Raw genomic sequence first — 26437 nt, forward strand, 5'->3', positions numbered from 1 at the left:
CTGATGCTGATGGCCAGTGTGTGTGTGTGTGTGTGTGTGTGTGTGCGTGTGTGAGCATGCATATATGTATGTGTGTGCTGAGGCCGGACTAAGTAAAAATGTAACAGGTACAGGACTAAGTAAACATGTACAGGGTGGGAGACAAGAAACAGAACTAACTTGTCAGAATTGGACACCTGAAGCCAGAAGTGACTGCTGGAAATGCAGGGCCTCCGTCCCTAACCTTGGGATTTTCCTGAGTCCTGAGGAAGATGCTTCAGGGCATGGAATCAGGATTCACTACAAGCTTACTGAAGTCTCACGGGCAGCCGGATTGCAGTGACACCAGGATGCAGCCCCCACACTTGCTGTTTGTTGAATGAATATAGGCACATTATTTTCACTTGTCAGAAAAAAACTGCTGCTATTCTGAGTACTGACAACAGGAGGCAGGATAAGGACAGTCGGGCTGTCATTGGGGCTTAGAGCACCTTTCATCCGGTTGGCATGTTTGACAACACCAGTGTTTTAGGGGGCCATGTCTTACAAGTCACACATCTGTTGGCTGATGGCTTGCTGTGGGGGCAGGTTCTGAGCCAGAGGTTGAGATGGGAACACAGTGAATGTGAGTCAGGCCTTCCTCAAAGAGCTCACAGTTCAGAGCAGGAAACAAACAAATCGACACTTCCACAGAGGAAGGGCTGTACTGCAGGGGTTGGCAAACTGCAGAGACCAAATCTGGCCCTCTGCCTGCTTGTGTAAATAAAGTTTTACTGGAACACAGCCACATCCATTGGATCCGCATTACGACAGCAGAGATGAGTAGTTGAGACAGACCATGAAGCTGTGAAGTTTACATTGCTTATCACGTGAACCTTCATGGAGAAAGTTTGCTGATTCCTGCTCTAACAGACTATTCAGAGAGAGCAGCTGTGACTAAAGCAGTAAGTTCAAGACTTGCCGGCCCTGCTTGCTGTCAAATCCAGCTCTCAGGGCTCCGAGCCAGGTGGCTCAGCTGGGGATAGAAGTCTTCCGAGTGCTGCCTTTGTGGCTGAATGGGAAACAGACTGGACCTCCAAGGGTAGGCTCCCTCTCCCCAGGAGGAGTCGAAACACAGGTGCTCATGGCCCTCCTCAGCTTTCCAAGTCAGCAGTATCTGAACACCCAGGTGATGCCATCTCCCCAGGTGATGCCTCGGGGGGACCCGGCAGGGCCAAGCTGCTCAGCTAGGGACACCAGGAGAGAGTAGAGAGAGGGGAACATCTTCCATCCTCTCAAGCCCAAAGGGGAGGCTCAAACCAAGGAAGAGCATCACGTAATAATCAAATATGGAAGTTTAATGAGCATTTATCCACACCGCTTATTAAAGTCAGACCCTGATGGAACTCTATTTTTAGACTTTGCAAAAGGTATTAAATATTAACCTCTGAGCAGGAGTCACTGAAGTCTAAAAGCCTGGTTAAAAAATATGCTTCAAAAATTGTTTATTTGAATTTATTCATGAAATAAACAAAACTGTACTGAATACCTGCTATGTACCAGGCTCTGTTCAAGAAATCGAGAGGAAGGGTGAGGAGTCTGGAGAGGGGAGACAGGTAGGGACCATGCAGGCAGGCAGGCAGGTCAACCCTAGTTACAGAGTTATCACATCATCTCCAACACTGATTAGCCAACACTGAACTGCACGCAGGTTAGGTTCCTATGAGTGTCTGGTCATGTTTTTTCATCAGCCAAGCGATACACAACCTTGTCTTGCTTTATGTGTATTTCTGTTTAAAGACACTTCACACACACACACACAGTTGATTCATTACATTGAACTCACAGCTTATAGATTACAACTCATGCCTGAAAGAAGATCATCTCATGCACGACTTTTCTCCACAAGCCCCAGGAACAGCAGTTAGCATACCAGCCCTGTGCTGGGGAACCATTTCAAAGAGTGAAATCACCAACAGGAAGCTCAGAAATGTGAGTAACTCAGCAGCTCACAGACTGTGAGAAGCTAACGTGTTTACAGCCTGAGCAGAAACAACAAGCCAGAGCATCACTTCTTAGACCTCAGCTCAGGATGTGCGTGTTGACTGACACATTTTTCACTGTTCTGCGCCCATCTGCAAATAACTGAGAAAACACCCCGAGCATTTTTCGGTTACAAGTAGATGTTTGTGTGTAGGTAAACCCACAAATACAGAATGTGTGAAACATGAGGAGCAACTGCGACTCAGGGCAGAGAGAGTAACTTCCATAGAGTTCCTGAGTAGGGAAGGTGCTGGTGGAAGACCATGGTGGAGCAGAGACAGCTAGAAGGAGAGAGAGAGGAGAAGGGCAGGGGAGCAGGGCCGACTGGGAGTCTGCTGCACGCAGAGTGTGTTATAAGGGCGCAGGAAGGGAAGGGGGGGCCAGAGGGGCAGTAAATGATGGCGTGCCTTCGACCAAGTTTGTGCAGTGGAGTTGCAAGAAATGCACAGATTGAAACTCTAATTGGAGAAGGACCTGCTAAGATAGTTGATGTGTTTCTATCCATGTTTCTGTGTTAACTAGACAATCTATGTTTCAAGTATTTGTGAAATATTCAATCTTTGAGCTAGAGATGTTTGATTTTTAGACACGTAGGGTAAAAAAATCAAATATTAATCACTTGCCCAAACATTTCCATGATCTCTGTCTACTGGATCCCCTGGTACTCCCATCTACAGTTTTTAAAAGATGCTCCAGACACAGATAATACAGAGACGAAGCATTCTCTGAACACTGACCCTAAAGCTTAGTCAATGAAATAAAGATCCCACCTGGAACAGGATTCTGAAGAAATTTTATGGGAATTTAAAGAAGCTGAACATTCTACTGGATACTGGGTTGTTTTCTGTTTTTTTAAATGACAGTTTCTCCTCTTACAAAATATTAATAAAAGAAAGATTTTTGTGTTAAAATATCCTTTGGCATATATATATCTGAGTTTGAATTCCATCCCTTCCACTGACAAACTCCCTGACCCTCAGTGTATTTTGGTACCTTGGTTTCTCAACTACAGAATGGAGATAACTACGCCCACTTCACAGTGACCAGGGCAGTGGTGAGATTTCTAGATGTTACGTTTACTTTTCTTACTTTTCACACTTGCCTTTTCTGTTTCTATATGCTCTATTTTTTATTCATGGTTCCTATTTTTTCCTCTAACCGTTTTAAATATAATTATTTTGCAGTCTAGTTTTTTTTTAAAAAATTATTTATTTATCTATTTTTTACTTTACAATATTGTATTAGTTTTGCCATATATTGACATGAATCCGCCATGTGTTCCCCTTCCAGAACCCCCCTCCCACCTCCCTCCCCATCCCATCTCTCTGGGTCATCCCATTTAATCCACAGATTTCTTTTCTTTTGAGCCCAGCTACATAGATTCCACAGGTGAGGGGGTTATGTTCACCTTGCATTTCTAACTCTTGCAGAAATGTCATCTCCCTTTGTCTGGTCCACCATGATGCAGATTCAGGGAACAGAGGGTCCTCTGTGCTGTCTCGTTTTTAGCTGAACACATTTTTAGTCCTGTTGCAGGGCCATGGGGTCATTGAGCATTTCTGATCCTGTCCTTTAACCTTTCAGAAGAAATGGGCACAAAGTAGAAAAGTGGCTTTCACAGTGCTGGGCTGAGTCATACCAGAGCTGGATGCAAAAGGAAAAGTCAGTCCTACTTTACTTAAAAATTTGATGAATTTTATCATGAATTTTTGCGTTAACTTTGATTTAAAAAAATCATTGCATCACACAGCGAATTCCCATTGTCTATCTATTTTACACAGGATAATGTGTGTGTTTCTATGCTATTCTCTCAATTTGTCCACCCTCTCCTTCCCGCCCTGTGTCCACAGGTCTGTTATCTATGTCTGCATCTCCATTGCTGTCCTGCAGATAAGTTCATCAGCACCACCTTTCTAGGTTCCATACCTCAACCCGGTGCTCTGTGACAACCTAGAGAGGTGGGATGGTGTGGGAGGTGGAAGGGAGGGTCAAGAGGGATGGGACATATGTGTACCTGCGGCGGATTCATGCTGATGTATGGCAGAAACCAGCACAATAGTGAAAAGCAATTATCCTCCAATAAAAAATTAAAAAAAAAAGATTATCTGTTTTGATGGCTGTGATTTCTGTGCACTGAGGAGAGTGCCTGGCTCACCTCCCCATCCCCGGTGGGATGTCTTGGGGTGGCACTCCCTCTCTGGCCCTGAGAGTCAGCCCAGACCCTCACCTTCCTCCTCCACCACCACACCTCGGGCTCTGCCTTCTTCTCCACCCTCGGTGGCCTGTGAAGACTGACCTGCCTCTGGCCCATGAGCCCCATGTGTTTGTTCTGAGACAGAGCTCTCAGTGGAGTGGCTGAATGTGCAGATGCTGGTCCCTCAGACCACAGGCACCCATCCTCACAGGGTGCTCCCAGGGAGAGCTGTGGCCATTGGCATTGTGGGAAACTCCCATCTGCAGAAAGGGTTTCTAGTGGATGTTGACATTTCTGGCTGTTTGTCACCCTTCATTGTTCCACACAGCATCCCAGGACCCCTTTTGAACAAGCTCCTGTTCTATGCAGTGTTGGTGGTGGGAGGCAGCCCCAATCCCAACCTTGCCCGGATGCAGTAGGAGTGACAAGAGATGTGTAACTTAGCTCCAGTAAGCCCCACACACGTGCAGTGAGTGATGTAGGGGCAGGTGGTAGAATGTCAGGTTCAGACACAGGAAGTGTAACATGAGAACCAGGCTGATCCATTTGGAATGGTTCGCATTGTCTTCCCTCTTGAGTCTTAATTCGGTGGCCACTCATGTTTTCCCAACTTACCCTCTGTCCTCCTGTCCAGTCTGTGACCATCTATCTCAATCTAGTAAATTCTTATTTTGTTCCACTTCATGTAGCTGACACTGGTTCTGTTGCTTGCACTCATGGATCCTGACAGATATGGGACTAGAAATAATCAGAGGTGCTGAACTGTGCTCTCCTTTTCTGCTCGTAGGTAATGGTCTGCATGCTTCATCTCTCTTCAAACATTCAACCAGATCTGAAACTTGTCTGAGTGACAGAGTCCTTGAAAATTATGGTGTTATTTGCCCAGCATCATGTGATTTGCTGGGTATCTTAAAATACTGATAAATTCCATCACGATGCCCAAACCAGGAACAGTTTTACTAGTAGAAAATATGACTATGTTATATGTACACTCTAGAAAGATTGCAAAATCAAGCACACCTGTTTACCAAAGAGTCAAGCTGCAAGCCTTCAAAACCCAGTTGTGAGAATCTTTATAGTCTTTGATGATGGTTCACCATGCATGCGTGTACTCTGTCATCTCTGAGTTCTTGCTTGTGGGCAAGTGAAGGGCAGGTGACAAAATGTATTATTTAAAAATTTGTTTCTGCTGCATTCCATTTTCCTAGGAATGGTGGTTTTAGAAATAGCACAAACGGGATTTTAGCAGTGTGATAACTGGGCCAGCTTGTAGACCACCGGTAGGGGCTCTGGGAGGAGCAGAGATGGAAGCCTGCCATCAACTTGGAGTTGTGACTAACGTCCATTAAGTCGTTTCCCTGATAAGTGTCTCCAGAGACATGCTCTCCTGTGGGTCCTTAACACCTGAATACCACAGACTGTAGAAAAACACTGCTTTCCTTCTCAGAGAGCCACCTTCAGAGAATGGCAATGTGTTTTGTTCTTTGCTGGGAATGATGACCGGTCAGTTAAGGGCGTCCTATGTGCTGGGCACGGTGCAGGTGAAGTGCTTAACCTGGACCATCAGTTTCTCCTTCACAGTGACCCTAACCGAGATGTTATTGGTCCCATTTTACAAGTGGGGAAACCGGCACAGAGAAATTGAATGTCTGCCCAGGGTTACACACCTGAAGAATGGATGAGTGGGGGGTTGTGCTCAGGAAGTCTGGCACTCGGCAGGCAGCTGGGGCCACCGGGGCCCTGGGCTCTGCTACTTCTCTGTGCGAGGCCATGTGAGATGCGGGGCCTTTCCCCTTCCAGTGCAGCCCATTGGGGCAGCTCCTGGAGGCAAGACAGAGTCTCTGATGGAATGAAAAGTCATGAGTTGTTCCCTTCAGGTCCACTGAGAAAACACCTCTTTCAAAGCTGATGTTTTCTAGTCTCTTCTAATAAATTTGGCAGCATTAGGAAAGGATTTTATGATGGAGCATTTGTTCTCCTTAAGGCAATCATACATGTGGGAGCACATGAAAGTGAATTAAATGGAAAGACGCCCAGAGGTGGAGGCAGCCTGGGAAAATGGCGGCATCATCAGTCGTGCAGCAGATGTCTGTCCAGCAGGTGAAGCCGTCCCTGCCTGACGACGGTGGGAAGAGGTTCCTCATGAGGAGAAGAGTGGGCCAAGACACCTGCCTGCCCGAGGGTTTTCTGCAGTCTCTGGTCCAGGGAGCTCTGCCCAAACCACCTTCCCCGTGGTCCTCACGGGTAGCTGGGCAGCAGCAGGCTTTGCTGTGGCATTCAGCAGAAAGATGTGTCAAAGATTTGAAAACTATCAAGTGAGAATCAGAAATGGAACGTGCAATTGTATTCTGAAAAGTAGAAAGCTGGTAGGGAAAAGCTCTCGGGTCTGTCTGCAATCGTATATTGAAGGCTGAGCTTTTGCTGTGTATTGGTTTGGGAGGTGGAGCGTGGAGAGGTGAGAGCTGTGTCTTGCAATTTATTTTCCTGTGTGTGAATCCCTGTGATCTTGGGCAAGTTCTCCAATCTCCCTGAGCCTCGGTGGCCTCACCTGTGAAGCTGGGTGATGGTCGCACCTTTCTTACAGGGTTGTTGGGAAATCAGAATTGACTGTACATATAAGGCATGGAGAACAGGGTCTGGGACACAGTGAATGCCAGCTGCTCTGTTTTAAGTGTGAGCACACCAGTGTAGCCATAAGAAAGAGGTTGACATAGACTGAACGTGTTAGGAAAGTGGACCACAGGAGGAATTACAAGGTGCTAATGACAGAAGAGAAGGAGATGGACAGAGCCAGGCCGACCTAGGACCGACCTGCCCCTGGCTGTGAGTGTCCACACCACCCTGGAGCCCAGGGAAGTAGTGCCTGGCAGACTCTGGATCTGACCCTCCAAGGTCTAACAGCCCAGCTAAGGGCACGAGCTGTATGTAAGTGTGCTGGCTCCATGATTCTCAGGCAGCAGCCTTGCGTACAGCATGCCAGGCAGGGCCACTCCTCAGAATAGCAGAACGTCCAAGGGCTTCACCTCGGGGGGCCCTCTTTCTTTCCCACTTTTGTTCACCTCTTTGGGGATCTCAAAGGCTCAGGGTTGTAACCCCTTCTCCAGAGCTTCTGCTTTCACCCCTTCTTGAAGTACTTAGATAATAGCATATGATGCTTATTTCCTGAGTTTTTCAGATGCTAAAACCACCATCAAATGGAAGAAACTAACTACTCGATCATAAGCAGGTAGCCCCCAGGATTGAAACCCACCCAGCAATCAGAGAACTGTACAGGAGCTGATCACACACCCTGGGATGCCCCTCCCTCTCCTGGCCCTGAAAAATGCTTTACAGAAACCCTTCAGGGAGTTCAAGGGTTTTTTGAGCGGGAGCTGCCTATTCTCCTTGGATGGCTCTGCAATAAAGCTTTCTCTGCTCCAAATTCCAACATTTTGGGTTTGGGTTTGTTTGACTTTGCTGTGTGTTGGGCACATGAACTTGCATTGGGTAACACCATCACCTTCCAAACATTCCTAGTATCTGCCTGCTTCTCACGGCTTCCACTGCTACTGCCGAGTCCAACCTCCCCCACCTGGATCACTGGAGTGCCCTCCCCACTGGTCCTCTGTTCTCTCCCCTCCCCTGAACACCTCCCCTGAACCCTTCCCACAGACTCTCTTCTAAAACCACTGGAGCCTTTAACTTCCCATCTTGTGTCTGATCTAGAGTGAACGTTTTACCCCCACACAACTCTGGCCTCTGCTCCCACCCCCTCGATCCCTCTGCACAGGCACACTGACCTCCCCCACATCACACACCCTGCACACCCAGCCTCATCTCCCTTGCTTGGACCACTCTTCCCCAGATATCTGCATGGCTCACCCTTCAGTTCTTTCAGCTCTTTCCTGAGATGTCAGACCCTACTTCTTTCTCTGCTTTATTTTTTTTTTCTTCGCTACTATGCTATTTATTTTTAAATTTATCTTCTTGATTGTTTTCTCTTTCCCCTACAGGATTATAATTTCCATCATGACAGATATTTTCAACTGTTTCACCTGCTGCTATATCCCCAGTGCCAAGAAAAGGGCCTGGCATATTGTAGGTGCTCATTAAATGCTTGTGGAATGAATAAAAAATGTAATGATTAAAGAGGTGGCTTATCCTGTCCTAGCCCTCATCCAAATCCAGAGGCTCCACTGCACGTGTGCAGTCCCCACACAAGGATCTGAGGCTGTTAAAGTTGGCGACAAGAAGTCTAGTTGTATTCCAAGATTCCTGTCCATATGGTTAGACTACACAGGGAAACCTCCGAATTAAATATATCAAGAGAATTGCAGTTGAGTGTATCAGCCCTTGAAAACAGAGCTTCAGGATTCATTTGGAAAGCAAACTGGGAGCAGAGATGAAGTGCGCTTCTTGAATTAGTTCAGGACTCACTGTCTGCGGTTTCATTACTTGGGTTAGTGCTAATACTGTGACAAGCTGTTCATGAGTGCCCAAGGTGTGTTCCTTGGCTGGTGATTGACAGACAAACTGAGATAATAAAATAAATCGGCTATCTTCCCTGACCGACTTCTGTTGCAATCCTGAAGTGTGTAGCTTTCTCAATCAATGCTGTATTGGTAGCTTCTGTAGCAACCTTCATCTAATTCAAATGCCTTTATTACAAAAAAAAAACCCCAAAAAACCAGCTAAGCAGATTTAACAGTTTAGAAAACATTGAGCAAGAAACAATATTAACATTTGTCAATATTTTCTTTATTGGTTCTGAGAATTAATTTCTTAGGCTGCCAACAGTGACCATTATAATTATATTAAAATGTAACCAATTTGAAACCATGCTTTCAGTAATGAAAGTCTGGCCCATGGACAGTTTATAATAATACGTAGATGGATGTTAAAAAGGTGGGTAAATTGTAAAATATCCTTTCAACTCTTTTTCCAAATGGTCAGATGTTTCATAGTAACCAAATGGAGCACCTCTAATTGAGGTTAATAATGAAAGTCTTCCCTCTCTGGATCATTATAAAGGCCAGAATTCTATTTTTAGCCACTGAAGCTGTTAAATCTATAAAGATTCAGTTGTTGAATTTATTAGATCTTGTTTCCCATTGCCATCTTCATAACAGAAAATCTGATTGTTAAAAATAAGAGTATGCTATATATTTCATCAATAATTAAAAATTCTGCAGCAGAATAGGCAATAAAACATTGTCACCATGAACTTCCAATGGAAGGACATCGCTTTAATTAAAAATTACAAAGGCGCCACTGTAAACAATTCATTTACGTTTTAAGCTCTGTGTTGACTCAAGAAAGAAATACCTCACCAAAAAGAAAAAAAAGAACGAACAGAAATGACCTCACCCCAAATCCTATTATTGAGGTCAGTAAGCACATTTAATTAAGATGAAGTGTTAATAATGTATTTTAGTGGATGGAGGCTCTCTTTATTTCCCCAGGTAGAAATGTTATTATTTGGCCTTTAACTTCTTTTTTTTTTGAATTTGGTGACATTTTATGGAAAAGAAGTTAAATCTTTACGATTAACCAGAAAAATGGCAAGTATATGACAACTTTGAGATTAGATTTCTACTGTTTTTTTTTTTGACCAAGACTCAGATAATTTTTTATTTTTATTTTTTTGAGTTCCTTTTCTTTTTTTTAATTAGTTTATTTATCTATTTTTTAACTTTACAATATTGTATTGGTTTTGCTATACATTGACATGAATCTGCTATGGAAATTTAAAAGTTGGGAGTCACCCCAAATTAAACTCTTAACTCTGGTTTTGAAATCTGCTTTTTTTTGTTTCCAAAAGGAGTTACAACCCTGTTTTCTCCTCCCCAAAAGTGGTGAGCTACTACACATTTTGAACCTCTGTATTCCTGAGAACTGACAGTGATGACAAAATCCTAATTTCCAAGGGAAATGATTTTTGCCATCTGCTTCCAAAGGTCTTAGAAGACACATAGCCAGCTGATGATTTTTGCTCAATTTCCTATCATTTTTTTTGGTATGATTTCCTTTGAATGGGCTTCAATATTAGATTAAATGAGGTATTAAAGAAAAAGACTTGATGAGTCACAAGAAGACCAGAAAAAACTGAAACTGGGCATTTTAACAAATCTTTTTGGACTGAATTTTCATCACTGCATGTTGCATTCTATACCAATGAATCTACTTGGAGCTTAAAAGCCTCCAAGTCCAGAGGAGGAAGGGACGGGAAATGATTTAAAAAGACCCAAAGAAATCAGGACGAAGTAGGCAGCGGTTTTCAGAGAGATGAGGATCTAATTCGGATCTGATTCAGATATTCTGTGTTCAAAGAATGGGCTCAATCTAGATCATGGTTTTGGAAGAAGAGGCAGCTGATGGACCTGGCTCCTTAGCTAACTGTATGGACCTGGGAAGCCCATGCGAGGCTGATCAGTCCTGCTCAGGCCATCCCCCTCCCTGCCCCTGGGGTTGGTTTAAAACAAAGCCACATGCAAGTATGTCCACAGTTGGGAGACATTAGATAATACTTTCAGATGAAAAATAATAGTAATCCATAAACAATAAACCATGTCTGCTTATGCACAAATGTTTGCATACAGACACTCCACCCCAGCTGCTGGCAAACCACTCTATACTTGTTTACCAAGCACGTCCATAGGCCAGGCCCAGTCCCGGGCTGTTTTAAGACCTTCAATTGGTACAGGTGTTATGGAAAACAGTATGGAGGTTCCTCAAAAAACTAAAGATAGAGTGGTCAAATGATCCAGCAATTGTGCTCCTGGGCATACAAACAAAACTATAATTCAAAAAGATACACCCACCCTTATGTTCAAAGCAGCACTATTCACAATAGCTGAGACACGGAAAGAACCTAAATGTCCATTGACAGATGAAGGGGTAAAGAAGATGTGGTACACATAAACAATGGAATACTATGCAGCCATAAAAAGCATGAAATAATGTCATTTGTAGCAACATGGATGAACCTAGAGATTTTCATAGTTGGTAAAGTAAGTCAGAAAGAGAAAGACAAATACTATATGGTAGCACTTATATGTAGAATCTAAAATATGGCACAAATGAACCTACCTACAAAACAAAAACTGACTCACAGACATAGAGAACAGACTTGTGGTTGCCAAGGTGGGAGGAATGGTGAAGGAGGGATAGATTGGGATTTTTGGGATTAGCAGATGCAAACTATTATATATAGAAAGGGCAAACAACAAGGACCTACTGTAGAGCACAGGGAAGTATATTCAGTATCCCGAGATAAACCACAATAGTAAAGAATATGAAAAAGAATATATGTGTATATATATATACCTGAGTCACTTTGCTATAGAGCAGAAATTAGCACAACCCTATAAATCAACTATGTGTGTGTGCTCAGTTGCTAAGTCGTGTCTGACTCTGTGACCCCATGGACTGTAGCTTGCCAGGCTCCTCTGTCCACGGGAATTTCCAGGCAAGAATACTGGAGTGGGTTGCCATTTCCTATTCCAAAATCAACTACACTCCAATAAGATAATAAAAGAGGACCTTTGGGCCTCTAAGAATTTTCTGTCTGTGATGGCCTCCTCCCAAGTCATACCAAACAGACTGAAATGTACCACATCGCAAATGCATTTTCCGCCTATAAAATTTTTGAGATAATTTTTATACTTTTGCTTTTGGAATAATTCTGCTAATGGGAATATTTCACTAATAATCCTCTATGATTTTTCTCGTGCTGACCCAGACATCCTTACAGTGTGATCTACAAATAATTTGCAAATGTAAAGTGTGTGTGTGTACTCAGTCGCTTTGATTGTGTCCAACTTTTTGTGACCCCATGGACTGTAGCCTGCCAGGCTCCTCTGTCTATGAGATTTTCCAGGCAAGAATGCTGGAGAGGGTTGTAGTTTCTTCCTCCAGGGGATCTTACCAACCTGGGGATGGAACATGAGTCTCCTGTACTGCAGGCGGATACTTTACCGCTGAGCCACTGGGGAAGCCCTTGGAAATGTAATGACATTTTTTCAAATAATAAAGTCAACATGGCTGAAGTCATGGTGCTGTGGACACTCAGTCTTTATTAACTTCAGTGTTGCTGTTTTCTTTTCAAACTTTGGTGATGACAGATTAAGTGTTTGCGTCCTTGACATTTTTGTCAAGGACAAAAGTTTGAAGGCCTTGGTGCTGGGCCTGAGTGCTTAATTAAACGGTACTGATGAAGCCCTGATGGTTTATCAGGGATGGAGACGAACATGATTGTTATCCTTACTGAGCCCGAGGGTTAGTGGAAAATAACAGTGTAACAGTGAAGCATGATGAATGTTACACTAGACTTTCAGAAAGCCAGTGGCAGTGCAGTCTGAAGGTAAGGTAGTCACCTGCAGGGGGTGCCTAAACCTCAGGAAGACAAACAGACATGGCGAGGTGCTGGTGAGATAAACCCCAGTAGTTCACCTCATTTGCATGTTTTCTTCCCATAAACCAAGGCTCAGAGAGGTTGCATTTTCCTCATAAAAGAGGTAGACTCATCATTTGTGATTCACAGGGTGGTTGTGAGAGTTGAGTAAGACTGCCCTCAGTGCTTTTGGTAAACTTTTATATAAAAATGTCAGGCATCTTAGTCATGCAAAACATGCATCCAGGGGTCCTGGATGCCTAGTTTAGTCTGGTACCTCAGACTAAAACTCCTCTCCCAGGAGGCAGAGACCAGCTCAAAGACATAGGGATGGTGGCATTTCTGGGGGATTCAGGAGTATGTTGACCAGTGAGACTACACTGATGCTTGGAAAGCAATAATTTTGTTGCTTGGCTCTTTCTCCCCAGCTGGGGACCACTGGTCCCTACTTTCCAAGGAGACAACTTCTTTCTCTCCTTCCTTCCTTTACCTCTCTCTCGCTTTTTCCCTCCCTCTTCCTTTTTTCCTGGGGTATCGCTCTTGTTCTTTGACTATAAGCTCCTTGGAGGCTGTAGGCAGAGATCATTTCTTTCACAAGTGAAAACACTGTATCCAGCAGTGTAAGGCCCATAGTAAGCACTAAACAAATACCAGTAAATGAATTCAGTAAAAGAATAAATGGAAAACTATAATGCTTGTGCTTTTTTTTTTCAAGCAGCTGTCTTTGGCAACACAATTACCTATTATTTTGATTGTGTAAAATCTAATTTCATGGCATGTATTCATCTTGTAAAATTCATCCTATAGTCTTTTATTACACAGAAAGTTTCAATACCCAAAGGTGTTCATGGCAGAAGCTTCTGGTTGCCTTATAATATTCACTCTTTTTTCATTTCTTAGTAAAGAATTCCACTTTTAAAAGCTGGTTGCTACCCACCTAAAATGACCATACTTCCTAGTATTTCTTGCAGCTAGGTTGCAGCTGGTTTGAATTTTGACCAATCAGATTCAAATGGAAAAGTGTTTGACTTTCAGGAAGAGTGCCTAAAATATAGGAGACTCCCTTCTGCATTCTGGCTCTCTCAAACTACTGTCTGGAATGCAGATATGAAGGTTGGAACACTAGCAACTAAAATAGTCCATGAGGCAGAGATGCCAGTTTAGAGATGACTGAATGGTGAGCAAGAAGGAGCCGGGGCCCCTGCCAGCTTTGTGGAACTGCCATCCCCGGCCCTGGACTGCCATAGCTGCTTTATATTTATTTTATGCAAGGAAATAAAAATTTCTATCTTCTCTGAACCACCATAGTTTTCAATTTTCCTTTTATAGTCAGCCAAACTTAATCCTCACAGATACAGTGCTGCTGGACAAACACTTGTGGGGCTCCCTAGATGAATGATCCTTTCCCCCAGAAATGCTGAGCAGCAAAGGGTAATTTCACTTGGGCAAGGACAATATTTTTCCTCAGCTCACATCTTACATGTTCAGTGTGTGGCAGAAGTCTCTGCTACAAGGTTGTTTACTACAGACCAGAGAGAGAAGATGAGCTCTGTTAAAAAAATGTTTGGAATAGGAATTGCTACTTGGCAGCCTCAATAGTAATCCCCTGATCATTCAGAGAATGAAATAAGTCCTCTCGGACAGCTCAAAATGATGGAGCTGCTGGCCATATCCCTAGAGTAACCAAAGCAACAGACTTGATGCCATGGTGAGACTGGTCCCTGCTTCTCATCTCACTGTTGGAGGATGTTGGGGAAATATAGTCATTTCTATCTTAGCATAATCATCATTGAGCTGCTATTTCTGACAACAATTAGCCAACAAGTTTAGGTGCATGGGTCCATTGCTCACTGGAGACACTAAAATGTCCTTGAGAAGTGCCAGATCCCTGTCTGGTGTTCATGGAGGCAGGCTCCATCCTGAGAGCTGAAGCCAGTCTCTTTGCCTCTGCACGTTGAGGGGATGGGCTATGGGAACCAGCTCTATTTTACAACATGTCAATGTTCACATAACCTTGGAGCAGAGAAACTTTCTAACCATCAATTCACATAAGGGAAAATAGAAATATGATTGCCTAGGTAAAAATAGAATACTTTATATGACAAAAAGCATTAGCAATATCAACACTTTTGCACAGCATTTTCAGAAAATTCTTCAGAAAATTAATGATGCATTAAACAATTTAGTGACAAGCATGTCCACTGACCTTTTACAAAAATAATTGCACATGACTGGAAACAGTCTAAAGAGCCAACAACAAGGGAATGAATAAATAAGTGAGCATGTCTGTGTAATAGAGTAGTAGAATGCATACTATTCAGTGGCTAAAAATAGTGGCTATTTCTTGACATGGAAAGCTATTCACCACATATTGGGAAGTAAAAATGGCAGGTTTCAAAGCAAAGCGGGTGATGTGAGCCAATTTTGAAAATAAAAAGAAGTACTCCAACATGTGACTAGAGATATATCCAAGCTGTTAAAAAGGGATTTCCTTGGGTGGGACTATCACAGATTTTTAAAATTAGATTCTTTGTTCCCAACTGCCTTTTCAAAAGTTTCCTCCATGAACTATCTTAACTTTATAATAAGGATAAGAAGATACAAGTCATTAAGAAGAAGAATTTCATCTGTCGTAGCACACTGCTGTCCGTTTGGATTTGGCTAAGAGTACAATGCGATGGGCTTTTAAACAAGCTTTAATAACTCAGGCTTTTTAGCGAGAATATTCACTCTGATGCCTGGACACCTCCTGTCTTTAGAGTTACAGGCTTCTCAGAGATCAAGGCGCCTTTCACTGGTTTTAACATTCCCTAGTGAGATAAAAGAGGGCATCCAGTGGCAGTGGCAGAACTACTGTGTCGGAGACGTGTTTTCCATCCCAGAAGACAGGACAGGATGAGTCAGAAGTGAGGTCCTAAGTTTTGTGGGGGTTGGGGTGGGGAGGAGTTTTCCTGTCTTGGCAAGGGAGGGAGCCCACCTGCCCTTAGGGAGGAGGCCTGTCGCAGTGGGGGCAGGAGCTGAATTAGGCTGTCAGGATCCTGGCCAGATGTTCCGGGTCTCTCACTGTGCTAAGACGTCTTGAGTGCCTGGCTAGTCATCTGAGATGAGATGGGGTTAGTGGAGCTGAGGCACCGACAGTCTTGGAGTGAGATATTGATATAGAGACAGGGGTAGAGGGAGAGACAGAGACAGAGAAGAAGAGGAAGAACTGGGGGAGGGAGGTGATAGAGGGAGGAGGAAGAAGAAAAAAGAAGAGGGGAAAAAGGAGGAGAAAAGAGAAGAGAGGAGAGAGAGGAAAGAATGGGAGGAAGGAAGGAACAGAAGCAGACAGAGACGAGATGGCCACGAGACAAGAGAGAAAGATGGACCTAGAGGGACGGGGAAGATGCAAATAGAGATAGTGATGGGGAGGAAGACAGGCAGGGGAAGACAGAGGGGGGGGACAAGGAAGAGATGCATGGAGTAAAGGATAGACCAAGAGTTATCGGCACCGAGATTGACACGTGGACACACACAGAGCCACACACGCACACAGGGACACCTCGATAGCATGCAGGAGTGCAGAGCCAGGGTGGAGCTATTGCTGGGAATCAAGACCCTTGGAGTATATGTGACTGTCAGTTGAACTCAGAGTTCTCCTTGAGATAAAAATAGGAGTTCCCAGTGTACAGTTCCTCCCTCTTCCAACGCCTGCTCCCCGCGGAATCATTAAGACACCACCACCACCACCACAGACACAAGGTCATCGTGTCTTTCTGAGAATTCTGGGAAGCTGAGTGTGGATGATTAGAAAATTGTGTCCCAGCCTGGCCCCTCCCCTCAGTCCTGCTCAGCCTTTACATACTCGTCCCCTCAGGGACATGACTTCTCGTGTACAGGATCAAAGGCTGCAAATAATTAATAGGCCTTTTCTCCCCGAAGAGTTCCTGTGACAACAGCTCAACCTGTCAGGGATGTTATGCCTGCCTTTGATGAGCTCAGAACCAGTGCCAGGAGAGGAAGGGCGGGTCAGAGAGGAGAGGGGAGGGAGGAGGGAGGTCCAGTTAGTGCCAGGCTGAGAAAGGGTCACTTCCAGGCAACTCTGGATCTCAGCAGGAAGGAATGTGTCCAAAGAGTCAGACCAGAGAGAGAAATGTGTATCTCACACATACACACACATTTACTTTGCTTTCAGTGCTGGAAAAGGGACTCGTCCAGATACTGTTCAGCCAGACCCATTTGTAAGTGCTGCAGCTCTTAGCCAAACAGCCACAGGAACACCTCAGTTATATTTTCTGAGGCGATCATGACATTGAACTTGATCACAGTGGCTCTCCGTGGTCCCTGATGACTCAGAATCATTCCCATCCTCTGGGAAGAGCCTTTGACATTCCTGTGGGAAACCACCTCCCAGGTACTTGTGGTTGGATGCTGGGTTCCCAGTGGGCTCACTCATCAGGACTAGCCCCAGGGACCTCTCACCATCCTGCTGTTCTGTCTGTCAGGTGAGTGTGCGAGTTGGCGCAGTGAGAACCACACCTGGCCCTCCGGCAAACACTTTTGGTTGGGGAGGATCTTTTTTTTCTGGTAGGACTGAGGACCGGCATTGCTACTGGTGGCCTTGATCCTCTACAGCCACAAAGAGACAGCTGAGGATGAAGCCAAACCAGGTTAAGTGCAGAGTCAAGAGGTGGGGAAAGAATATATTCTGAGCCCTGGAATTCTCATGCTGAATGCCCTTGTCCTCATTTTCAATGCTGTGGGCCAGCACAGGCACTCCTGGAAAAAGTCATTCTGAGATGGGTCCTTGCCACTTGTGACTGAGGGTCACATCACACCTGTGATGACCAGCTGTACTGTGGAAACTGGAAGCTCTTCAGAGCTTTCTCCGTTCCTGCTTTTTACCACAAGTCTCACGTCTAGTAAATTACAAATTGCTTTCTCTGATCTCCTTTCCTCACAGTGGGTGCCACTAATGCTCCGTGTGAGATAGAAGAGGGGACCACTGGACCCTGGTTCCAGTAGCCAGTCTGTTCTCCAAGTTCAAATCCCGGCCTTGGAGTCCCTCACCAGTCACCTGCTCCTCTCCAAGTGGGAATCACATCTCCTGACTCGGTCTGCCAGGGCTGCTGGCCATGGCCTCTTGCCATACTCCAAGCACCACACCCCATTTGCCAGATGGGTTTCCTTCCTGCTTCTCAATCAGCTGCCTATGGTGGGGGCAGGTGCAGCCACATCTGGGAACTTCACCACTTTTGACTGCCAAGGGGCCCTGAGTTGGGGGTGCATGGCTCCAGCCCAGGCAAAGCAGACTTGCCCCGACATATGAACCGTGAGCCGAGTGACACAAGAGTGCACAATGGCTGGAGGTGGGTCACTCTTCCTGTGAGATCCTGCAGTGCCAGCCTGTCAGGTCCCATTACCTAGAGGCACAACAATGCCCTAGTTCCTGTGCTATCTCAGCCTCGGTCCAAGCATCTTCTCCAATTCTATAAACTCCTCAACATCACTGATCATCAGAGGAATGCAAATCAAAGCCACAATGAGACAGTATCTCACACCCATCAAAATGGCCATCATCAAAAAGACCATGAGTAACACATGCTGGAGAGGATGTGGAGAAAAGGGAACTTTTGTACACTGTTGGTGAGGAATATGAATTGGTGCAGCCACTATGGAGAACAGTGTGGCGGTCCTGCCAAAAAAAAAAAAAAAAAAATAGAACCACTAAACCACTATCCAACAACTTCACATCTGGGCATATATTAAAAAAAAAAACAACCCACGAATTTGAAAAGCTACATCCTTCTCCCCAATGTTTATAGCAGCATTATTTACAATAGCCAGGGTATGGAAGTAACCTAAGTGCCCATCAAGAGATGAACAAATAAAGAAAATGTGGTATATATATACACACACACACACACACACACACACACACACAAATACATGTGTAATATTACTCAGCCATAAAAAGAATGAAATCTTGATATTTGCAACAATGTGGATGGACCTAGAGAATATTATGCTTAGTGAAATAAGACAGAGAAAGACAAATAGTCTGTTACCACTTATATGTAGAATCTAGAAAAGAAAACAAAGGAATGCATATAAGAAACAGAAACAGACTCACAGATATAGAGAAAAAACTAGTGGTTACCAGCGGGGAAAAGTTCTATAAACTGTGCCTAGGATCTTCCAACAAATTCCCCTTTGCCTGAGTCAGCCGGAACTGGTCTTAAACAAAGAACCCCGACAGACCCACCTCTTTCCCATCTATCCCACCTGAGTGAGGCATCTCCTCCCAGACCCCAGACACCTGCTTCAGCCCCTCCTCATCGCAGTAACATCTTCATGCCTGCTAGCATCCCGCGTTACCCAGCAAAGGCAATATGCCAGGCTTAGCAACATCAATCCCATTTCAGTGCATTTCCTACCCATCCTGGAGACACCTCTTCTACCTCCTATTGTAGAAGTGCAAACTGACAGTTAAGCACCTCTAGAGACATCCGAAATTTGTATAACTACCTCACAGTGTGTTAAGTTACAGATTTCCTGATCTTTCTCTTTGATGTTTAAATTTTGTGTTTCCTTTGTCAAACACCATACAGAAAAAGGGGAAATAAAAGGAGAAGGGGGAAAAAAAAAGAATGGCTATTTCAGATTCACATTATTACAGGATTTGGCATTATTTTGTGCTTGTATCTAGTTCATCTGGAATTTCAGAATGTTTTGTTGTAAAAAATAAACCCTCGCTTGGGTTGGAAAATAGCTTCTGCCATCCTGCTCCATGGTCCTGTGGCTGACATGATGGTGGCATGTTTCCAGCTGTTTCAAATCAGGAAAACAAGACACATGTTTATTTGAAGTGTGTCTAATACATGGTTATCGGTATCTCCTATGAGAAGATTATGTTCTGGAGGAGGAAGATTAATAACTTCCTTTTGCAGAGACAAGTGCACGTTTGGACCTGCATGCCAATGTGTTTACTGTAAAATGTCGCATCACGAAAGGCATCTCGTCTCCACCAGCACAAGACGCACCACAGATAACACTTATTTAATTAAATCTCATTATGAAAATCCCTTCTTTTGAAGTACTGGACAGAGCTTAAGGAACTGAAGACTAAAAATTTGAACCTTTGTTGTTTTGGCTTGCCAATCATCAGTGGAAAACTCAACCCTGATGGTGGTGGTTTAGTTGCTAAGTCACGTCCAACTCTTGCAACCCCATGAAGTGTAACCTCCCAGGCTCCTCTGTCCATGGGATTCTTCAGGCAAGAATCCTGGAGTGGGTTGCCATTTCCTTCTCCAGAGGATCTTCCCAACCCAGGAATCGAACCTGAGTTTCCTGCATTGCAGGCATATTCTTTACTGACTGAGCTAACTCAACCCTGATGGTCCATTTCTAAGTACCAGGTAACATCTACTCCTTCCCTTAACAGTTCAGCATCCAGAGCACTTGGCCGAGAGCATATTGGCTGACTTTGCACATTGAACCCCTATGTTTCCATCCTGATTCTGCTGCTACTAAGCTGGGCAGCCTTGAGAAAGTTACTGCACCTCTCTGAATTCCTAATACTCTTAAATGTACATGGAGTTAGCCAAGCCTTTCTCATGAAGCTATGGCTGCTGATAAAGTAGGTTAAGTGTCTGAGATGTGAGGGCCCTAGGTGGCAGCTCCTTCCACACTGTGCTCAGCACCGGCAGAGCCCTGGGAACCTATGGAAACACAGCCCTGGAGCCCCTCTCCTCCCAGGCTCTCTGCAGCCAGGAACCAGGTACAGGGGCAACGTTCCCGTGTAGTCAGCCTGGTCTCCTGGTGCCACTGGCCGCCAATGACACAAACTTCCTGCTCAGCCAGGTCATTAAGCAGTGTAGGTCAATGGTAACCCAGAAGGAAGAGCCGCTCCTGCCCACCTCCCGCCTCTGGCTGCGGAGACGCTCACCCACCTGATGGTCTGACGCTGAAGGGAGTCAGGGTCCGTGGCATTCACTGTCAGCAGCACGCTGCCCACAGAGATGTTCTCCTGCTTGGTCACCATCATGGGGTCCGGGTAGAAAACTGGACTCTCGTTGACGTCCAGGACAGTGATGTGGACAGTGGCCGTGGAGCTGGGGCCATAAGAGACGTCAGGCACCAGTGGGTCCTCATTTTCCACTTTGATCAGCAGGGTGTGAAAGGCAGAAATCTCATAGTCCAGAGGCTGGAAGGCAGAGAGGGGGGCTCAGCACGTGGGTCTGCCACAAACGGTGGGCGCTTTTGCACAGAGGCCCTCTGACAGCCCCCGTGCCATGTGGACACTCAGGGATAGAGTGGACTAAGAAGTTTTATGCAACTTGGGGCCCTCTTTCAGAAAAAGAGTATGAAACATACAGATACCAAGTTAGGTATGGGAGTTGTTGAGGGTTTTAGGTCGAGAAATAACCATAGCAATTACATGAGTCTCAGAGATCTGGGTCCCTGGGTGTGAGATCTCTTTGAGTAAGATTCCCTGATGATGCTGAGATTAAAAGCCTTCCCACCTGTAGCCTGTGACCCCAAACTCCAGCACGCCTGGGGGCTTCAGTGGGTGCATGTTATTCTAGTAGAGTGTCATGCAGGGAAAAGCGTTAGGGAGGCTAAGACAAGAGGGGTTAAGCTGCAGGGCCCTGCCTCCCCTGAGGGCACTGGAAAGCCTGTGGGGGCATTTTCATTTGTCCTCAAGACTCAGTGGCTCTATTGCCATCTTCTGGGCAGGGGGAAGTGATGCCAGATACATGGCCATGCCTAGGACAGTCCCACAGATGGCAGGCTACCCAACCAGCGAGCAGCCCCTGCTGAGGCCCTTTCTAGGTGATTATGCAAAGGGGCTGCCGGTGTCTACCTCCTCAGCTGCTGGGCAGACTAACATCAGAGGACGTTAAGGAAACCCACTGAAGGCATTTTTAACGTGGTGCCCTGCCCACCATAAAATGTCACAGACCACATCCACTCTGCCACTTTCCTTCTAAACCATGAGCTGCAGAGAGGGTGATGTTTCCTGTTGATGGGCGTGTGTGGGGGGAGACATTTAGGTGAGACAAGAACACAATTTTTATTTCAGTGCTTACCGGGAAAATGAGTAGCTAACTCATAAGACCCAAGACGTAATGGATATTCCTGCTGGGAGGATGAAACTAAAGTGAGTACAGGGAGGTGACTCACACTCAACCAGAAGGAAGGGGATGGCAGTGCAGGCTGTAAGGGATCTGGGAATGTGGGATGAGGGTGAGGACTGAAAGAGCTCTGTGGGCACAGGAGGTAGAAGGTGTAATCAAAGAGGATGAGTGGGAGGAGCTTTAGGCAGAATTACACTAACTTCTATAATAATTACAGCTAACATGCATGCAGCCTACCCCACACCTGTGAAAGTGCACAGATGTACAGGTGTGCACACATGCACAGGCACACGCGTGCGTGCACGCACACACACAAAGTGCTGACCTGGAAATACTTTCTGGTAGTAATAGGACTGTCCCTCCCGCCCCTAGCTAGAACAACTCCCAACAGGGTCAGTATTAGGGTGTTAAGCCCTAACAGATATAAAGCTGTTGGTACCCAGGAGCTATACTGTGGTTCCCTCCCTGGAATACAAGAATAATTTACCACTACATCCTCCTTTCTAATAACAGATCCCTGTCCTTCCCAAGTGAAGCCCCAAATATGCAAGCCCATGAAGGACTCTGCATTTTGGCTAGCATTCCAGGGGACTCGTGTAGATGCTGACATTTCAGACTCACAGCATGGTGGGTCGGAGGGGGAGTGTGGGGACCAGAGACACTATGCTCCAGTCCAGCTTTGCTTGTATTTTATTTCACTCAAGCCACAGCAAACACAGGCTGGGAGAACTGTGCTCCTGTAGGGTTTATGTGGGGATGTATATTTACCCAAGCTTTGTCTTATAGCTGCAGTTCTGGAAAACTGCCTGCCACCTTTTATGGACACTGGATGAGATGTAGACAACAGCCAGAGTCTGTGTTATTTTACGGTTTTCACGGCTTTGAAACTACAGCGCTGAGCGTAGGAGGGCAGTGTCAGGATCTCCCGGGAGTCCTGATGAGGAAAGAGGAGTTGGGAACTCCCAGAGCTGCTCTTTGCAGGCAGATGTTTGGGGTTCAGTTTGGACAAAATTCTGAGAAGGGCAGGCTTGGGAGAAACCCAGAGCCCTTGTCCTCCCAGCAAAGTAGGAAGTGTCTCTAAAATCTGACATTCTCAGTGGTTCTGGGTCCTACCCCCAGTGGCATTATGGAACTTTGCTGATGCAAATGTTTATACAGCCTGGCTAGGCTGAATAATGACCACTCCCCTAATATGTCCATATTCTAATCCTTAGAACGTGCGACTGTTACCGTACATGGCAAAAGGGACTTTGCAGATGTGATTAAACTAAGGACCTTAACTGGGGACAGAAGCCTGGGTTACCCAGGTGGGCACAACGGAACCATAGGGATCCTTGAAAGAGGGAGGCAGGAAAGTCAAAGGAAGGAGCAGATGTGGTGATGGAAGTGGGGGTCAGAGTCAGAGAGAGGAAGATGCTGGAGTACTGCTCTGAAGATGCTGGAAGGGGCCACGAGCCAAGGAATGCAGGTGAGCTCCAGAAGCTGGAAAGGATGAGGACACATCAATTCCATCTCCCCCCAGCTGCCCCCGGAGTCTCCAGCAGGAGCCAGCCCCACCACCTGCAGCCCACCAACCCGATTTTGGACTTTTAAGCCCCCATGTTGGTGGTCACTGTTACAGCAGCCACTGGAAACACACACAGGCACCAAGTGCCCGTCACGTCAACTGGTGACTTCCTTACAATAGCCTGAGAGGTGGGCTGTCCCGGCACCCTTGTTTTACAGACGAGGAAACTGAAGCACAGCGAACAGTCATGCATCTTAGCCGAGGGCACACAGGGAGTAGGTAGCAACATTTCTGCTTTGTCCACTCATATGGCTGCCATAAACACAGCTGCTGCCTGCTTCTCAAGCAAACTGCTTCAGCCCCCAGAAAAGAAGCTGTGTTCCATAGATGGCCTGGTCTGGCAGCAGCTCTCCCAGAACCTCCCAGACCCCTTCCTCAAGGACATAGGGACCACCAGCCATTCATGCTCTGCTGCCACCCCCTCCCTCCCAAATTTCTAAGCCCTCCCTTTCCATCGTGGTCACATTTACTTCTTGGACTCCCTGCAGCAGAGAGAGGTCAGCGTGCAGGGCCGCGTGCTCACAGGCAGTTTCACAGTGAGGATCAACCCGTGTGTGTAATTATTTGCTGTGTTTAAGAGAGTAATCCAGACTCTGCTAAGACAGATTGAGAGGAAATGTGCTGCTGCTGCTGCTGCTAAGTCGCTTCAGTCGTGTCCGACTCTGTGTGACCCCATAGACGGCAGCCCACCAGGCTCCGCCGTCCCTGGGATTCTCCAGGCAAGAATACTGGAGTGGGTTGCCATTTCCTTCTCCAGTGCATGAAAGGGAAAAGTGAAAGTGAAGTCGCTCAGTCGTGTCCGACTCTTAGCGACCCCATGGACTGCAGCCTACCAGGCTTCTCCGTCTGTGGGATTTTCCAGGCAAGAGTACTGGAGTGGGGTGAGAGGAAATGTGATAATCCACAATTTGAGTATGGATCTTTAGAAAACCTTCACAGGTCCCATGTTTGCATATCTTTGATAATTAACTATCAAATGTCTGGAGAATGTGTTTTAAGTTTCCACGCAAGTTTAAGTTTTTCGGAACCTGTGGAACAGGCTGATTTTAAGGCTGTGAGGGTAAAAGCACTCCCTCAAGCGGGAGACTTTCTCTGTTTAATTCTGGGAGGGGGAGACTGGGGCTGATTTATCCTCAGCCGGGGGCCCTGGGTGCTCAGGCAAGGAAGGAGGAGCACTGGAGGCACCCTTACTTTGACGACGGAGAGCATCCCCTCGTTGGTCTGCGGGTTGGTGTGGATCTCAAAGCTCTGCCCCGGGTTCCCGTTGATGATGGTGTAGGCAGCCCTCCACGCACCCGTGGTGGGATCGTCCTTGTCCTCAACTGTCAAGTTGACAATAACTCCCACGGCTCCTTCCTCGACTGTGGCTTGAAACTGTAAACAAACAAAGCAGACCGTAACTGTCACTGTTTTGGGAAAACAGCAACAACAACAACATAGCGAAGAGCATTGATGGCGCTCTGATGACATGCCTGGTATAGGGCACATTACCCCTAGCATCTCATTAAATAATAAGGCAAAACAGAGGAAGGCCATGATGCTGTGATGACAGGATTCAGGTTCTGGCAGCCTTACGTGGGGCCACGAGGCTGAATTCTCATCAGAGGATGTTGGCCAGGTCTGGCCTGGGCTCACTGGAGGTGAGTGTTGAGAGAAGAGCTGTGCCTCCTCTGGGCCCACTTCCTTCTCCCCACCTGGATGCAGATGACCACGAGCCCGAAGGAGAAGGTAGAGCCACAGGAGGGACGGCACTAGGGTCCCTGAGGCACCATGAGGAGGTGGACGGAAGCCCGTCCTGAACAGCTGTTGAGTGAGATGCAGACTTGGATTGAGTTTGAGCCTTTATGCATTTGTCCTTGCAGCTCTGTTGCCAAATGTGAGTCTGTGTGCCCAATGCACAGCGAGGCCAAACAACATCAAAATGTCAGAGTCTGGAGCAGAGACAAGTTTATTGAAGGCCCTGCAAGGAGATGGGTGGCTCATGCCCTAAAAACCGCAAACTCCTGGAAAGCTGTCAGCAAAACCCTTTTCTAGGAAAGGTGCAGGAGGGGCATGGGTAGTTGTTGCAAACGTCTTGCTGTCAGATCCTTTGCTCTTGAGGTCAGGTGTTCCTGTAAACCTCCACCAAAACAAATGTTATTCTCTGTTCTGACAAGTAAGGGCAAGGTCCTAAGGCTCAACTTTCACCCTCTGAGGTCTGGGGCTTGGGTTAGAGGAGGGGATCCCTCTGAGGACCAGTTACCACCCTCCCCCCCATACCTTCATGTAGCACCAAGTATAGGTCCTCCCACCAGCACTCAGGCCTGGCTGAAGAAGCAGATCTCAGCTGGTGGCTCCCTCAGGGCCTGGTCCTCAGACCCTGCCTGGCTGTCATCATGGGGGGAGCCAGGAGCCCAGGACCGAGCTAGCCCTCAGGGTCCTCAGGCCGCCCAAAAAGGGTGGCGGGAGGAGCGGGTCCCGGGGACCCATGTAGACAGACGGCTGCCGCCATTAGGTCCTGGAGAAGGGGATGGGAAAGAGGTTCCCGCTGCCTCAAAGCCTGGGCCTGGCCAGTGGGTGGCTGTGGCGAGGGCTCTGGAGCCCAGCAGAACACAGCCCCCGGCCTGTGCCCCGGGACCCCAGCTCACCACCAGCCAAGGCCAGGGAGCGCCCTGGGGAGAAGGCTGCTCACCTGCCTCTTACCATGCTCTCCCTTGCAGGACACCACGCGGCCAACGGTTGGCCCAGCGGGACCTCTAAGGCCATGCTAAGGGCCTTGTGCTAACCCTCGGAGCTTAAGGTCTCATGGTAAGTTGCACAGAAATGACTGCACGGCCGCCTCTCCTCTAGTATAGCCCCACCCACCCTGAGGACAGGTGACCAGATAACAGAGCGCTCTCACTCATATGCGGAAAGGCTGGCATTGGAGCCCTAGAGTTTGACTCCAGAGTGTGACTGTACCATCTTCCCTAACGAAGGGAGCCAGCTTCATCCTTCCCACCCCTCGCCCAACCTAGCAGGACTTTAGAACAGCATTTTCTAAGGAAACATATAAATCAATTGTTTGGAGCTTTGTTGTACCTATGTTTTTATTGTAATACATCTCAAATGTTTGTTGCAAGTAGGTGTGGTGAAAAAATAAATCAATAAATGAAAAATCAGCTTTCCCATAGACTGCATTTCATAAGCCATCATTATTAGCACAT

General features: G+C 46.3%; 1 protein-coding gene across 8 annotated transcripts in view; it reads right to left on the reverse strand.

The window, feature by feature from the left end:
• Positions 1-26437, reverse strand: part of CDH13 (cadherin 13) — a 1025542-nt gene that overhangs the window by 68398 nt on the left and 930707 nt on the right. For all 8 annotated transcript variants that reach the window (XM_081514130.1, XM_081514131.1, XM_081514132.1 and 5 more), the window contains 2 exons: positions 24444-24626; positions 20498-20751 (listed from right to left, as the gene is read on the reverse strand). In XM_081514130.1, coding sequence (XP_081370256.1) covers positions 20498-20751; positions 24444-24626 — 437 coding nt within the window. The remainder of the gene's footprint in view (positions 1-20497; positions 20752-24443; positions 24627-26437) is intronic.

This window comes from Giraffa tippelskirchi, chromosome 7 (assembly GCF_054371585.1).
Source record: "Giraffa tippelskirchi isolate mGirTip1 chromosome 7, T2T-mGirTip1v1.2.pri, whole genome shotgun sequence".
NCBI classification, from domain to species: Eukaryota; Metazoa; Chordata; class Mammalia; order Artiodactyla; family Giraffidae; genus Giraffa; species Giraffa tippelskirchi.